Source organism: Salmo salar, chromosome 22, assembly GCF_965601325.2.
Source record: "Salmo salar chromosome 22, fSalSal1, whole genome shotgun sequence".
Lineage (NCBI taxonomy): Eukaryota > Metazoa > Chordata > Actinopteri > Salmoniformes > Salmonidae > Salmo > Salmo salar.
Window position 1 is genome coordinate 9,009,646 of NC_138312.1, and position 17,196 is coordinate 9,026,841.

The 17,196-nt window shown below is 41.5% G+C and overlaps 1 protein-coding gene across 1 annotated transcript in view; it reads right to left on the reverse strand.

Moving 5' to 3' along the window:
* LOC106582694 (rho guanine nucleotide exchange factor 3) overlaps positions 1-17,196 on the reverse strand; it is a 130,882-nt gene extending 113,686 nt beyond the window's left edge. The window contains exon 1 of the mRNA XM_014166000.3: positions 16,822-17,196. Coding sequence (XP_014021475.2) covers positions 16,822-16,856 — 35 coding nt within the window. The 5' untranslated portion in view covers positions 16,857-17,196. The remainder of the gene's footprint in view (positions 1-16,821) is intronic.

Here is a 17,196-nt window from a genome sequence, read left to right on the forward strand (position 1 = left end):
GGCTGTCACTGGCTAGAAATCGTGTGTGTGGTGTACTGATTCAAAGAACCATCAGATGAAATTTCAGAATATATTATAGGGCTAATAGATTAGTATCAATTGCAGATCTCCTCTTATGGGAGCAGGTACCATTGTTAGTCTATGCTCACTAGCTAGTTAGTGAGGTTCTGTCTAACACACTGACATGCACAGCTCTCTGGCTGAGGTTCTGTCTAACACACTGACATGCACAGCTCTCTGGCTGAGGTTCTGTCTAACATACTGACATGCACAGCTCTCTGGCTGAGGTTCTGTCTTCATGTCTCCAGTGGATGATGAAGTCCCTTTCATCTATGCAATGTATTACAGGTTATGGACATGAGTGCATGACATTCCATCCTGGATATGACAGAGTTCGCCTCATGGGTCCAGCAGGCAGAGTTCAATAACTACAGGCAGATGTGAGATGCAGGAGGATGGCACACTTCTCTTACTGAGTAGCCTACAGAGTAATACGAGAAGAATGCAATTGCTGAACTTGTGTAGATATTCTAAACAGTGTTTTGATAACTTTCAAGTGTATCATTTCCACATAGAATAAACCAACCGTAACATAAAACGGTAGAAGCAGTGTTCTGCTAACATAACAATGCGCAAATATTACACCTCTCATCTGTAGTTGTCATTCGCAGCTAATACAGATACTGTACATAGCAACAGTTTGTCTGGTGGTGCTGGGGCTACCTTCCCAAATGACGTCAGTCGTTATACCTTCCTGTATTGTGTCCCTTACACCCCCCCATTGATAGTACCATTAGATTCAATAATAACAATAGACAATAAAAAGTTCATTTTTATGCTGAGTTCCAAATTCAGTATCAACCTGTCTTTCAGTCAGATGACTCCACAACCAAAGCCTCTCTCCTGTCCTCCATCTGTAGAAAACACGCAGCATCATATGATTCAAAACGCATCATACGGGGATGATTTCTGTACTTTGAAAGTTACATATGAAAACATGATTAATGACAAGCAAAACATTCTGGGACTATGTCAACATTGGGCTAATGAAACAAATACTAAAAGATTGTTTTTGGGTGGAGTTTGCCTTTAACCTTTGTTATTTTACACCTAGCCCTTGAGCAGGAAATGACCATAAATGGACTGGGGTCTAATGAGCCCATGTCCACTCAACAGTCAGAACTCTCAGGGCAGTTCTGCTTCCATTCTTCCATACACACTACTGCACTCCCCTATTCCCCTTGCATGTTTTATGTAATCCATTAAAAGCAAAGTAATGGAAAGCTCCATAACTAAAAATGAACAAATATCATGCAGAATATGAACATTTGCCAAAACAGCACTTCAGAATGCAAGATAAGGATGTTTAAAAATACTTTTAGATAAAATGATGACAGTACAATGCATCTTGAAAATGGATGGCTAGAACAGGCCTGATGAGAATATGGTGACCGTTTCCATCTGTTTAGAAAGGGCAGACAAAATGCCACAACTTCACTCATGTTCCTCCATTCTGCAGTTAATCCCCTCTCAGTAAAACAAACTTCTGGGGCCATCTAGTGGTTAAGAAGGTGCACAACATCAACTAATGCATTTTTAGTCTACACTGAATGGTTATGCAGTTATGACAGAGTAGGGCCAGGACTTTTCCTGATCAACAGAGTTTTTTTTTCTAACCAGGGGACCTGACTTGTAACAATTCCTGGCCCAGTAACAGCATATGAGGGAAGATGACCCTTCACTTTGGGGTGGCAGGGTTAGCCTAGTGGTTAGAGTGTTGGGCTAGTAACCAAAAGGTTGCAAGTTTGAATCCCTGAGCTGACAGGGTACAAATCTGTTCTTCTGCCCCTGAACAAGGCAGTTATTGAAAATAAGAATTTGTTCTTAACTGACTTGCCTAATTAAATAAAGATAAACTTTAAAACAAAACTCACAGGCCACAAGTGACTGTTAGGTTTCAAAAGCCAATCTAGGAAAACATACTATACTTCTTCCTGGGCAATACTCGGCCTTGTCTCAGGGTAGTAAGTAAGTGGTCTGTTGATATCCTTTAAGTTGTGTGGGGGGTGTGCTTTGGCAAAGTGGGTGGGGTTATATTCTGTCTGGTTAGCCCCTGGATGGGGCCACAGTGTCTCCCAAGATTCCTGTCTTCTAAGGACTTTTTCCTATGGAATGGCATCAAACACCTGGAAACCATGTGTTTGATGTATTTGATACCATTCCACCTATTCCGCTCCAGTCATTACCACGAGCCCATTCTACACACAATACTCCATAATGACAACGTGAAAACATTATTTTTTTTCTATTTGAGAAAATGTATTGAAAATCAAATGCAGAAAAAACTAATTTACATAAGCATTCACACCCCTGAATCAATACATGTTAGAATCACCTTTGGCAGCAATTACAGCTGTGAGTCTTTCTGGGTAAATCTCTAAGAGTTTGTAAACCTAGATCGTACAATATTTTCCCATTATTCTTTTCAAAATCCTTCAAGCTCTGTCAAATTGTTTGTTGATCATTGCTAGACAGCCATTTTCAGGTCTTTCCATTGGTTTTAAAGCTGATTTAAGTCAAAACTGTAACTAGGCCACTCAGTAACATTCAATGTCATCTTGGCAAGGAACTCCAGTGTATATTTGGCCTTGTGTTTTACATTAGGTTATTGTCCTGCTGAAAGGTGAATTTGCTCCCAGTGTATGTTGGAAGGCAGATTGAACCAGGTTTTCCTCTAGGATTTTTCCTGTGCTTAGCTCTATTCCGTTTCTCTTTATCCTAAAAAGCTCCCCAATACTTGCCGATGACAAGCATACCCATAACATGATGCAGCCACCACCATGCTTGAAAATATGAAGAATGGTACTTAGTGATGTGTTGTGTTGGATTAACCCCACACATAAGAGTAAGTTGTTGTTCGTATGTATAAGTTGAAACGACCTTTATGTCCTGAATACAATATTCAGGACAAAGGTAATTTCAACTTATACATACGAAAAACAACTTACTGACGCACACAAACAATGACAACATCTCATCTGCCCAGACCCGCATAATCACATCCCCATTCCTAGTGCCTCCATTATTGTTTGCCACTTGGCCTTAAATTGTATCAATTTGTTTTTCTCGGTTGCCCATACTATTTAAAAATGTAAATAATACATAATTTGTGAATAACATTTGAAACGTCTTTATCCTTTTGAAACCTTTGAGTGCAATGTTAACTGTACATTATTTTATATTTTGTTGATGTAGTTTTTTGTTTGTTCACACTTTTGTTTATTGTTTATTTCACTTTCTTTGGCAATGTAAACATATGTAAGATGTAAACAGAGTAAGATGGCGCAGGCAGACATTGCAGCTCTGCTTCTAGCTCCTAAGCAACTTTGCAGTATTTTGTTTTTTTGTGTGCTATTTCTTACATTATTAGCCCAGAATGTTTATTGTGTTATTACATACAGCCAGAAATATCTTTTGGATATCAGAGCAGCGGTAACTCACCAGCATTACGACCAGGAATATGGCTTTCACGAATTGGATCCTTTGATCATACCCCCCAGGGTAATTTAACTTATCCCAGAGGCTGCTCCAAGTCGCCGCTGGCGGAGAAGAGGTATTCCGAGTGGACTTCTAGTCCAACTCAGGAAGTGAGCACACCATCCACCACTTCCGAGTATATTACTCGCTAATGTTCAGTCTGTGGACAATAAAGTAGATGAGCTCAGGGCGAGGATCTTATTCCAGAGAGACATCAGGGACCGTAACATACTCTGTTTCATAGAATCATGGCCTCTCAGGATATACTGTCCCCATATACTGTCCTCAGTTCATCGTGCAGACAGGAACAAAGAACTCTCCGTGGCCAACGTGAGTACGACATTTAAGCCTGTTAACCCTCGCAAGGCTGCCGGCCCAGACGGCATCACCAGCTGCGTCCTGGGAGCATGCGCAGACCTGCTGGCTGGAGTGTTTACGGACATATTCAATCTCTCCCTATTCCAGTCTGCTGTCCCCACTTTCTTCAAGATGTCCACCATTGTTACTGTACCCAAGAAAGCAAAGATAACTGAACTAAATGACTATCACCCCATAGCACTTACTTCTGTCATCATAAAGTGCTTTGAGAGGCTAGTTAAGGATCATATCAACTCTACCTTACCTGACACCCTAGACCACTTCAATTTGCGTACCACCCCAATAGATCCTCAGACGATGCAATCACCATCACACTGCCCTATCTCATCTGGACAAGAGGAATACCTACGTCAGAATGCTGTTCATTGACTACAGCTCAGCCTTCAACACCATAGTACCTTCCAAGCTCATCATTAAGCTCGGGGTCAAAGGTCTGAACCCTGCCCTGTGCAACTGGGTCCTGGACTTCCTGACGGGCTGCCCCCAGGTGGTGAAGGGAAAAACACCTCCACTTCGCTGACCCTCAACACAGGAGCCCCACAAGGGTGCGTGCTGAGCCCCCTCCTGTACTCCCTGTTCTCGCATGGCTGTGTGGCCACACACGCCTCCAACTCAATCATGAAGTTTGCAGATGACACAACAGTAGTAGGCCTGATTACCAACAATGACGAGACAACCTACAGGGAGGAGGTGAGGGCACTGGCAGAGTGGTGACAGGAAAATAACCTCTCCCTCAACAAAACGAAGGAGCTGATCGTGGACTTTAGGAAACAGCAGAGGGAGCACGCCACTATCCACATCGACGGGACCGATGTGGTGGAAAGTTTCAGGTTCCTTGACATACACATCACTGACATTTTGTATTGGTCCACCCACACAGACAGTGTGGTGTAGAAGGCGCAACAGTGCATCTTCAACCACAGGAGGCTGAAGAAATTCAGCTTGGCCCCTAAGACCCTCAGAAACTTTTACAGATGCACAATTGAGAGCATCCTGTCGGGCTGTATCACCGCCTGGTACGGCATCTGCACCGCCCGCAACCGCAGGGCTCTCCAGAGGGTGGTACGGTCTGCCCAACGCATCACCGGGGGCACACTGCCTGCCCTCCAGGACACCTACAGCACCCGATGTCACAGTAATGCCAAAAAGATCATCAAGGACATCAACCACCTGAGGACACGGCCTGTTCACCCCGCTATCATCCAGAAGGCGAGGTCAGTACAGGTGCATCAAAGCTGGGACCGATTGACTGAAAAACTGCTTCTATCTCAAGGCCATCAGATTGTTAAATAGCCATCACTAACCGGCTACCATCCGGCTACTCAACCCTCCACCTTAGAGGCTGCTGCCCTGTATACACAGACATGGAATCACTGTCCACTTTAATAATGGAACACTAGTCACTCTTAATAATGTTTACATACTGCTCATCTCATATGTATATACTGTATTCTATTCTACTGTATTTTGCCACGCCGACATTGATCATCCTAATATTTATATATTTTTTAATTCAATTATTTTACTTTTAGATTTGTGTGTATAGTTATATTCTACTGCACTGTTGGAGATAGGAACACAAGCATTTCGCTACACCCGCAATAACATCTGCTAAATATTTGTATGTGACCCATAAATTTGATTTTGATTCTAATGTTTCACATGCTAATAAAACCCCTTTGAATTGAATTGAGAGAGCGAGAGAGAGAAGGGAGCAAGAGAAGGGAGGGGCAATGCGAGAGATTCACAGTGCTCCGTTTCCTGATCTCGCTCACTGTACCTGGGACAGGAAAGGAAAGTCAGCTCACGCACACACACTCGCCCTTACAGCTGCTTCCTTAGCAATGTGTGCCCTCCTAACCCCACCCAACATTCTTCAGCATTGCAACTCCTGGGAACACGCGATACACCTCGTGAGGTACACAATATAACTCCAACTCCACACCTCATCAGATCATAAACAACTGATTAATAAAACCCATAGCGGTTGTCGATTAGTATAGCAGTTGCTAACGGCCTTGTTTTTCTAACAATAATATCTGTGTCAATATTGCAAAATGAACTTGCTTACAACCTGTTGTCATCCACCAGAAAATAGGGTATGCTGTCATTTGATATATATATATATTTATCACTTCATTACACAAAAATGATCATGCCGAAGGCCAGAACTTTTCACTGTGGAAGAGGTTTTTACTTTTCACTATGTTGGTTGGTGATATGGATTCGTACACGTCACTACACGTTGAACGCGATGATGTCGAGGTGAGTGAAATAAGTAAACACCTGCTCTTTCCATGACTGACCAGGTAAAAGCTATGATCCCTTATTGATGTCACTTCTTAAATCCACTTCAATCAGTGTAGATGAAGGGGAGGAGATAGGTTAACCTGTTTAGGATAGGGGGCAGTATTTTCACGGCCGGATAAAAAAACGTACCCGATTTAATCTGGTTATTACTCCTGCCCAGAAACTAGAATATGCATATAATTGTTTGATTTGGATAGAAAACACCCTAAAGTTTCTAAAACTGTTTGAATGGTGTCTGTGAGTATAACAGAACTCATATGGCAGGCCAAAACCTGAGAAGATTGCATACAGGAAGTGCCCTCTCTGACCATTTCTTGGCCTTCTATAGCCTCTTTATGGAAAATAGAGGATCTCTGCTGTAACGTGACATTTTCTAAGGCTCCCATAGGCTCTCAGAAGGCGCCAGAACGGGGAATGATGACTCTGCAGTCCCTCGCTGAAAAACAGTAGCGCATTTGGAAAGTGGTCGATCTGAGAACAATGAAACGGGTGCGCGCGTGCACATGAAGAGTCCATTTTAAACAGCGTTTGACATGCTTCGAAATACGGTAATGGAATATTTAGCATTTTTTTGTCACGATACGCGCCGATGCGTCACCCTTCGGATAGTGTCTTGAACGCAAGAACAAAACGCCGCTATTTGGATATAACTATGGATTATTTGGAACCAAAACAACATTGGGTGTAAACTAGAAGTCCTGGGAGTGCATTCTGACAAAGAACAGCAAAGGTAATCCAATTTTTCTTATAGTAAATCTGAGTTTGGTGAGTGCCAAACTTGGTGGGTGTCAAAATAGCTATTTTAAAAGCTATTTTAAAATCTGATACCGCGATTGCATAAAGGAGTTCTGTATCTATAATTCTTAAAATAATTGTTACGTTTTTTGTGAACGTTTATTGTGAGTAATTTAGTAAATTTGGTGGGTATGCTAGTTCTGAATGTCACATACTAATGTAAAAAGCTGTTTTTTTATATAAATATGACCTTGATTGAACAAAACATGCATGTATTGTATAACATAATGTCCTAGGAGTGTCATCTGATGAAGATCATCAAAGGTTAGTGCTGCATTTAGCTGTGGTTTTGGTTTTTGTGACATTATATGTTAGCTTGAAAAATGGGTGTGTGATTATTTCTGGCTGGGTACTCTCCTGACATAATCTAATGTTTTGCTTTCGTTGTAAAGCCTTTTTGAAATCGGACAATGTGGTTAGATAAAGGAGAGTCTTGTCTTTAAAATGGTGTAAAATAGTCATATGTTTGAAAAATTGAAGTTTTGGGATTTTTGAGGAGTTTGTAATTCGCGCCACGCCCTATCATTGGATTTTGTTGCGGTGTTCCGCTAGCGGAACATCTAGATGTAAGAGTTTTTAAAGAAGGATTTTTTTTAAACCTTAAGAAAATTGAGACATGGATTCTGTACGAAACATTAGGAACACCTTCCTAATGTTGAGTTGGATGTCCTTTGGGTTGTGGACCATTCTTTATACACACAGGAAACAGCAGCATGGCAGATCTTGACACAAACCGGTGAGCCTGGCACCTAACCCTTTCAAAGGCACTTAAAAATGTTGTCTTGGGCAACCAGTGGAGCACAAACAACATTGTAAATACCACCAATATGTATGTTTATTTAACTTCCCCTACTATTTGTACTACAACTATTTGTACATTGCTAAAACACTGTACATAGCTGATAATATATCACTTGAAATGTCTATATTTTGAAAACGTTTTCGAGGGCAATGTTTACTGTTAAATTCAAATATTTTTTTGTTCATGTTTTGTGTCTTCACTTTTGTTTATTGTTTATTGCACGTGCTTTGACAACGTCTCCCGTGCCAATAACGCCCCTTTGAATGTACTTGAATTGATAGAGGGAGAGAGAGGAGGAGAGTTAGCCAGAGCTCCTGTCTGCAGTATGTTATGATCTGACAGAATGCCACAGATTCACCTCACTCCTCCCTCTCCACACTCCCCCTCTCTCCCATCCCTTTATCCCTCATTCCCTCCCCTCTCGCCCCTCAGCTCCATATCAAAGCGTTGGCCTAGCTCTCAGGTTTCAGTCTGAGAAAGTCTCTCTTCACAGCAGCAGAATATGACATATTATGGGATAGAGGCCAGTCCACGGCCCCGGCAATGCAGGGCTATCCAGTGTCTGGGACCATAGGCTTCAAATGAGCTGCAGGGGAGAAGACGTCTTATTTTAGGATCATGCTCTATGGCTATTTGTCTACACCTGCTAAAGTCATTAGATGCAGTCTTGGCCCTATAGCTGCAGTCTCAGCCCTATAGCTGCAACGCTCACAGTCTGGGTTCAATAATATCATGGTCAGATTAGGAGCAGAAATTAAAGAAGGGCTTTGTAAAATAATACGATTGAATTGAATGGCTGAATTGACTGAATGTGTATCTTAAAAATATACATTTTCAGTCCTCAGTGTGCATATGTGTGTGGGTGTGTGTGGGTAGAGCCTGTTGGATGTTGTGAGTGTTTGAGTAAGCATGAGCATGAGTGGGTGTATGAATGCGTGTGTGTGTCAGCAGGCCTTCCAGCCCAGACCCGAGGGTGCTGCTCTCACACTTTCCAACAACTCACACTTTCCAACAACACACACTTTCCGTTCTGCAGCGAGGGAAACTGACATCCAAACACTTCCAGCACAAAGACACACACACACACACACACGTGTTGGCAGACAACTACAGCAAAAACTGGCATGGCTATAGCCTGCCCTAATCTCAGGTCTGTTGTATACGCATACAGTACCAGTCAAAAGCTTGGACACACCTACTCATTCAAGGGTTATTTAGTTATTTTACTATTTTCTACATTGTAGAATAATAGTGAAGACATCAAAACTATGAAATAACAAATATGGAATCATGTAGTAACCAAAAAAGTCTTCAACAAATGAGATTATTCAAAGTACCCACCCTTTGCCTTGATGACAGCTTTGCGCACTCTTGGCATTCTCTCAACCAGCTTCATGAGGTAGTCACCTGGAATGCATTTCAATTAACAGGTGTGCCTTGTTAAAAGTGAATTTGTGGAATTTCTTTCCTTCTTAATGTGTTTGCGCCAATCAGTTGTGCTGTGACAAGGTAGGAGTGGTACACGGAAGATAGCCCTATTTGGTAAGTCCATATTATGGCAAGAACAGCTCAAATAAGCAAAGAGAAATGACAGTCCATCATTACTTTAAGACATGAAAGTCAGTCAATCTGGAAAGTTTCAAGAACTTTGAAAGTTTCTTCAAGTGCAGTCGCAAAAATCAAGTGCTATGATGAAACTGGCTCTCATGAGGACCGCCACAGGAAAGGAAGACCCAGAGTTACCTCTGCTGCAAAGAAACCACTACTAAAGAACACCAATAATAAGAAGAGATTTGCTTGGGCCAAGAAACACGAGCAATGGACATTAGACCGGTAGAAATCTGTCCTTTTGATCTGATGAGTCCCAATTTGAGATTTTTGGTTCCAACCGCCGTGTCTTGTGAGACGCAGAGTAGGTGAAAGGATGATCTTTGCATGTGTGGTTCTCACCATGAAGCATGGAGGAGGAGGTGTGATGGTGTGGGGGTGCTTTGCTGGTGACACTGTCTGTGATTTATTTAGAATTCAAGCTACACTTAAGCAGCATGGCTACCACAGCATTCTGCAGCGATACGCCATCCCATCTGGTTTGTGCTTAGTGGGACTATCATTTGTTTTTCAACAGGACAATGACCCAAAACACACCTCCAGGTTGTGTAAGGGCTATTTGACTAAGAAGGAGAGTGATGGAGTGTTGCATCAGATGACCTGGCCTCCACAATCACCCGACCTCAACCAAATTGAGATGGTTTGGGATGAGTTGGACCACAGAGTGAAGAAAAAGCAGTCAACAAGTGCTCAGCATATGTGGGAACTCCTTCAAGACTGTTGGAAAAGCATTCCTCATAAGACTGGTTAAGAGAAAGCCAAGAGTGTGTAAAGCTGTCATCAAGGCAAAGAAAGGGTGGCTACTTTGAAAATTGTAAAATCTAAAATATATTTTGATGTAACACTTTTTTGGTTACGGCATGATTCCAAATGTGTTATTTCATAGTTTTGATGTCTTCACTATTATTCTACAATGTAGAAAATAGTCAAAATAAAGAAAAACCCTTGAATGAGTAGGTGTGTCCAAACTTTTGACTGGTACTGTATGTTTAGCCAACTATAGTATTTCCTCACTGCCTTAACATTCTGTGATTTGTTTCTGGTTGCTGAGATTAAGCCAACTCTTACAACCATAGTGAACTACTGATAAAGTTCTGGCAAAGGACCCTCATGAATTAAACAGTGTTACACTGTAACAAGTATTGTAATTAATTGTAACAATTTATAGTTACACTGTAATAACATGTAACTGGTAGTAATTGCATTCTGAAACTACAGGGGTATAACAATGAATGCTTGTTACAAATGTTGAAGTTTCCAATAGCATCCCAACTCACCATATTTCAGCCTGCACAAACCACGTGATAAGTGTAAGCCAATTGAAAACCGACCACCTCACCAACTCTGCAATAAAAATGTGGAGTCTGATGGGAAAAAGGTTCACAAACAGTTCAAATAAAAATTAAATGAAATTGTTAAATAATTTAAAGCTGCAATATGTAACTTTTTGGGTGACCTGACCAAATACACATAGAAATGTGTGTTATAGATCTGTCATTCACATTGAAAGCAAGTCTAAGAAGCGGTAGATCTGTTCTATGTGCACTATTTCTATGCTTCCCATTCTTAAAGCTGCAATATGTAACTTTCTGGGCAACCCGACCAAATTCACATAGAAATGTGTGTTATAGATCTGTCATTCGCATTGAAAGCAAGTCTAAGAAGCAGTAGATCTGTCCTATGTGCGTTAATGCTATGCTTCTTGTTCTTAAGCTTCATTTTTGCATTTTTTACTTTCAGTTTTGTAACCAGCTTCAAACAGCTGAAAATACAATATTTTTGGTTACGGACAATATATTTCACAGTGGTTTAGATGGTACAATGATTCTATACACTATACGTGGTTGTTTTGTCACAAACTGAAACAAAAAAATTTGCAACCAAAAAGTCCCGGAGCGATTTCTGCATAGTGCATCTTTAACAGTGCATTTGACAATGGGTCAATTACTTTTTTTAATTTATGTTTTATTTGTCTTTATTTGTACCTCTTTTTTTCTCCCCAATTGGTAGTTAGTCTTGTCCCATCTCTGCAACTCCCGTATGGGCTCGGGAGAGGTGAAGGTCGAGAGCCATGCACCGAAACACGACCCTGCCAAGCTGCACTGTTTCTTGACACACTGCTTGCTTAACCCGAAAGCCAGCCGCACCAACATATCAGAGGAAACACCGTACAGCTGGCACCGTACAGCCACATGGAGTCGCTAGAGCGCGATGGGACAAGGACATCCCAGCTGGCCAAACCCTCCCCTAACCCGGACGATGCTGGGCCAATTGTGCGCCGCCTCATGGGTCTCCCGGTTACGGCCGGCTGTGACACAGCCCGGGATTGAACCCGGATCTGTAGTGACGCCTTATACCACTGCGCCACTCAGGAGGCCCTAGGGTCAATTACTTTAACCATCAAGGTCCTGTGCTGGCATGGTTACATGTGTTCTGCGGTTGTCTGTGGCTGGTTGGACGTACTGCCAGATTCTCTAAAACTGCGTTGGAGGTGGGTTATGGTAGAGAAAATAACATTCAGTTCTCTGGCAACAGCTCTGGTGGACATTCCTGCAGTCAGCATGCAAATTGCACACTCTCTCAAAACTTGAGACATCTGTGGCATTGTATTGTGTGACAAAACTGCACATTTTAGAGTTGCCTTTTATTGTCCCCAGCACAAGGTGCACCTGTGTAATGATCATGCTGTTTAATCAGCTACTTGATATGCCACATCTGTCAGGTGGATAGATTATCTTGGCAAAGGAGAAATGATCACTAACAGGGATATAAACAAATGTGTGCAGAAAATTTGAGAGAAATACGTTTTTTGTGCATATGGAAAATTTATGGGAACTTTTATTTCAGCTCATGAAACATGGGACTAACACTTTACATGTTGCGTTTATATTTTTGTTCAGTGTATAATCGCAAGTAAAACCACAAATTGCAATATTTGGTACAAAAATCGCAAATAAGATTTTCTGCCCATATCATGCAGCCCTAGTATTTGAGTGGCAAGTAGCCTAGTGGTTAGCGTGTTGGGCCAGTAAACGAAAGGTTGCTGGATCGAATCCCAGAGCTGACAAGGTAAAAATCTGAAATTCTGCCCCTAAGCAAGGCAGTTAACCCACTGTTCCCCGTGCGCTGAAAACGTGGATGTCGATTTATGGCAGCCCCCCACACCTCTCTGATTCAGAGGGGTTGGGTTAAATGCAGAAGACACATTTCAGTTGAATGCATTCAGTTGTACAACTGACTAGGTATCCCCCTTTCTGTTAGTAGCAGTGTACCATAGTTTGCAGGGAGGGACAGATTCACACTGCCCACACCCTCCTCCCTGTAACTGCTAGGAGGACCAGCCCCAAGCCCCAGACCACGAAACTGTATATCATTGAAACACCACAATGTGTTCTCAGAACTCCATCTGCCTCCATTTCCTGTGGGAACACAGTATTGACTCACTCTACAACACATATGGTTCAAGGGCAAAGGTCAACCCCATCAAATGAGCTATTATATAATGATAATACTATAGTAATACATAGTAATAAGACACTTATCAACTGAGGCACTACATAGAGACTGCATGCAACATGAGCAGAATTAATTTCTTCCTCATTAAGGACAGCAGGGCATAGTAGGGACAACATAACCTTGAGTCTCTGACTGTTAGAACGGTCACTTTCACCTGAACCTAATAGAGAAGTGTTGCCACTGTAAAAAGAATATCCCTTTCTTTCCAGAGAGAAACGTTTCGATCATTGAGATTTGTGACAGAAAATGAATAATTACAGTATATGGGGATTGTGTGTAAAGAGGGGAGTGGAATACTGTATAACAGAACGCTACTAAACACACTGCCACCTTCTGCCCTGAGAGAGAGAGAGAGAGAGAGAGAGAGAGAGAGAGAGAGAGAGAGAGAGTCCAGTCCTACGCAGAAGGTTTCCAGCAGCACTCTGTGACTCCCACTATGCAATCAGGCATGCACACAATCTCCCCGAAATCTGCCATTACCTCACTGGCCATGCTGAACTCAGTGAGTGAACTTGTGTGTGAGGAAGAGATAGAAAGTCCCTATCTACCCTGGGGGCAAATAGAGACAGAGGGAAACCATATATAAGTAGAGGCTGACTGTGAGAGGACTGAGCTGAGGGAAGCCTGACAGAGTGAGAACTACTACCATCTGTAGAAAACACAGGGAAGGACTCTGAGAGAGCGAGACTTCGAAAGCGAGAGAGCTAATCCCGGGAAGGGGACGTGGAGTGGGAACCGCGGAGGAGCAGCGCGGCCATCAGTCCATATCAAAAAAGGATTTCGTCAGACACATTGAAAGGGGATTAGGTTGGGGATTACTGATGAGCACGCTCCGCTGGTCCTCTCCCCTGGCCTGGCCCGGCTGGTCCCAAATAGCACCCTATTCTCTCTCTGGTCAAAAGTAGTGCACTATGTCGAAGATAGGGTGCTAACTGGGACACATCCCTGGGTTCACCCACTACTGTTCTGTTCAGTTCACACCATGTGTTCACAGCCAAAGACGTGACTTGCCCACATACCACACAAATCCTGGTATGCACCAGCCTGAGACAGTGTAGACAACCAGGGTACTACTACAACTCAACTTAACAGTTGCCTCAAGAGCTGAGGCCTGAACAACTGCTGACTAGAAAGATACAACAGGTGAAAAGCCAGTCGCCCTCGTCTGTCACGATGGCTTTTGACTGTTTAGGATACCGACTGAGCTTAGCCAGAGAAACCATTCCTATTTCTCCATCAAAGACATCTAAAAGTGTATGAATGGCAGAGGCTGATAAGAACAATCATACAGTTCCTTTATAGTTCATTTCAGTCATCATGTGACAGTCATAAGCACGTGGATGAGACAGAATGGAACAGAAAGCATTCTGAGAACTGGAACAAATGGAATTGTGAAGAAGAATCAGAACTCCCAGGCAGTAGCTGTAATTCCTGAAGGTTCCAACAATACAGGCAGTATCACAACCAGACGTGATTGGGAGTCCCATAGGGCGGAGAATTAGCCCAGCGTCGTCCAGGTTTGGCCGGTGTAGGCCGTCATTGTAAATAAGAATTTGTTCTTAACTGACTTGCTTAGTTAAATAAAGGTTAAACAAAGAAATCAAATTAAAAAACAAGCCACAGAGAGGCAACACCTTGATGCTATGTTTGCTCTCCTAAAGACCATGAATAGGAGGACAAAGGTGACAAAACATTACAAGTAGCAGAGGCCACCAGCGTCTGACCCTGAGGACTGACTCTGCTGGGTAGGTAGACAGACACAGACAGCAAATCACAGACGACTAGGGAAACTTGAGTCATCAGCTACAGTAGAATAAGGAGATGTTCTGACAGTTTTAACTCCTTAGTGACATCATACACTGTAAGCTCATACTGACCTCACTCTGGTCAATATGTGAGAGATGGACAAAAAGACAATTGGAGAATGTTTGGAGATGGAGATGCCTTATTGAGATACACTTCCTATTATAAACGACTATATCATTATCATCCTCAACACAGTAACTGAGTCTACAATATACTAACTGGGCATAGCACTACCCAACCTACTCAATGACTATGTTACTTCAGAAGAATAAGAATATTACTCAATGTCACTCAGGTTCTAGCCTCTGCGACACCAGAGATATTAGAGAAAGGAGGAGATAGGAATCGCATTAGGCAATGAATGGAGGAACGTATAACGCCCAGCAGACTATCGACCAATCGCGTTCACATTGTTATGCTAAGCTAGTCAGGGTATGAATGGAGAAACCTGACGATTTTCCTCAAAAGTACATAACGTCAAGATTCCAAAGCTTTACGATATTGCAGAGTTAATTATCGCACATCTCATAAAATATTTGTAATGTTGTACTTCTTGTTGACGAAATTCATGCTCATGTTCAGTTTTTGAGCTAGCGCCCAATTGACTCCAAGGAGAGTTTTCCTTGTCTCAGAATCGCAGAATGCACGGCATGGCCCATTGACGACGCATGGGCAACATACACAATGGCCGTTAATACGATGTCAATGTTGTTTCCGATCTCCTCCAAAGTATCTCTGGCGACACTCCATCTTAACTCCTCATATACATTTACTGGATTGGTTGAACAGCAGAGGTGTAAAGTACTTAAATAAAAATACTTTAAAGTACTACTTAAGTATTTTTGGGGGGTATCTGTACTTTACTTTTTATATTTTTGACAACTTTTACTTCACTACATTCCTAAAGGAAAGTATGTACTTTTTACTGCATACATTTTCCTTAACACACAAAAGTACTTGTTACACTTTGAATGCTTAGCAGGACAGGAAAATGATCCAATTCGCGCACATATCAAGAGAACATCGCTGGTCATCCCTACTGCCTTTGATCTGGTGGACTCACTAAACACACATGCTTCATTTGTAAATTATGTCTGAGTGTTGAAGTGTGCCTCTGGCTATCCATAAATTACAACAAAAAAAACAAGCCAATTGTGCCGTCTGGTTTGCTTAATAAGGAATTTGAAATTATTTATACTTTTACTTTTGATACTTAAGTATATTTTAACAATGCTACTTTTGATATTTCAGTATATTTAAAACCAAATACTTTTACACTTTTACTCAGGTAGTATATTACTGGGTGACTTTCACTTTTACTTGAGTCATCTTTTATTAAGTTATCTGTACTTTTACTCAAGTATGACAATTGGGTACTTTTCCCCACCACAGTGCAAAAGAGAAACTCCCCTGAAAGTTTTTTTCTTCTTCTTCTCGTCAAGACCAGTATAGAGGATCTAATTATTCAGTGCCCCATGAAAGGACACCATCTATGCATTCTACAGACCCTACTGAGTATTTCCTACAATACTTTTACTGCGGCACCTAGAATAGTTTTTGCTCTATAAGCCAATATGTATTTCATATACAGTTATTTGCAGTGGGGGCATTTATTTCTCCTTGGAAGACGGTTTAAAACATAAATGTAATGCAAATGTCACTTAAATATGAACAATTATTAATCATTATTCGTGTTTAGAAAATTATTTTTCATATATTATGAATAAATACATATTATTGACACTTGTACTATTAAGTAGAGGACTATTATTTAGAAAGTTTTGAAATTCCGTGACCCGGAAGTACATTTTTAGTGTCGCTGATGAGTTTCCTCAGGTTCAGGCAAGGTATAATTTAGCTCAAATCAGAATATGGATATAATACTTAATGATGAAAACCTGTTTTTATTGACACTAGGCTGCAACATCACAATGTATCCCACGAAAAGTAGCATATAATAACATTTCGTAGTTGGTGTCGACTGCATGGATTAAGCAATTATGGCAAGTCCTATTGGTTGGGTTTCAGCTTTCTAAATAAAGTTTGTATGATAGAAAAAAACATCTTACCTTGAAACTTCTTTGTTTCCATCGCCTGTTTGCATGTGATTAGATGTGTTCCAACGTGATGTAGGTTATTCCCCAAAACGGTAAAGTTATTGGAAAGAGGAAACAAGACTATGATCTTCTGTCATCATACATAGACTGTAAACTCAAAACAGTCCGATCATAAAATCGGAATAAAACAGTTTTTCCGATTATAATAAAACAAGTCGTCAATGGCAAACTTTCACTTTGACTCGCCAAAATCAACATCCATAACGCATCGCCCTTTAAGTAGCATAGCTTCGTTTTTTAACCATCAGGTTTTTGGTAAAAAAAAATCTGTGGCTACTGTTGTTTCATGCGTTGACGCTTCACGAAACATAGACTATGGTCCACTGT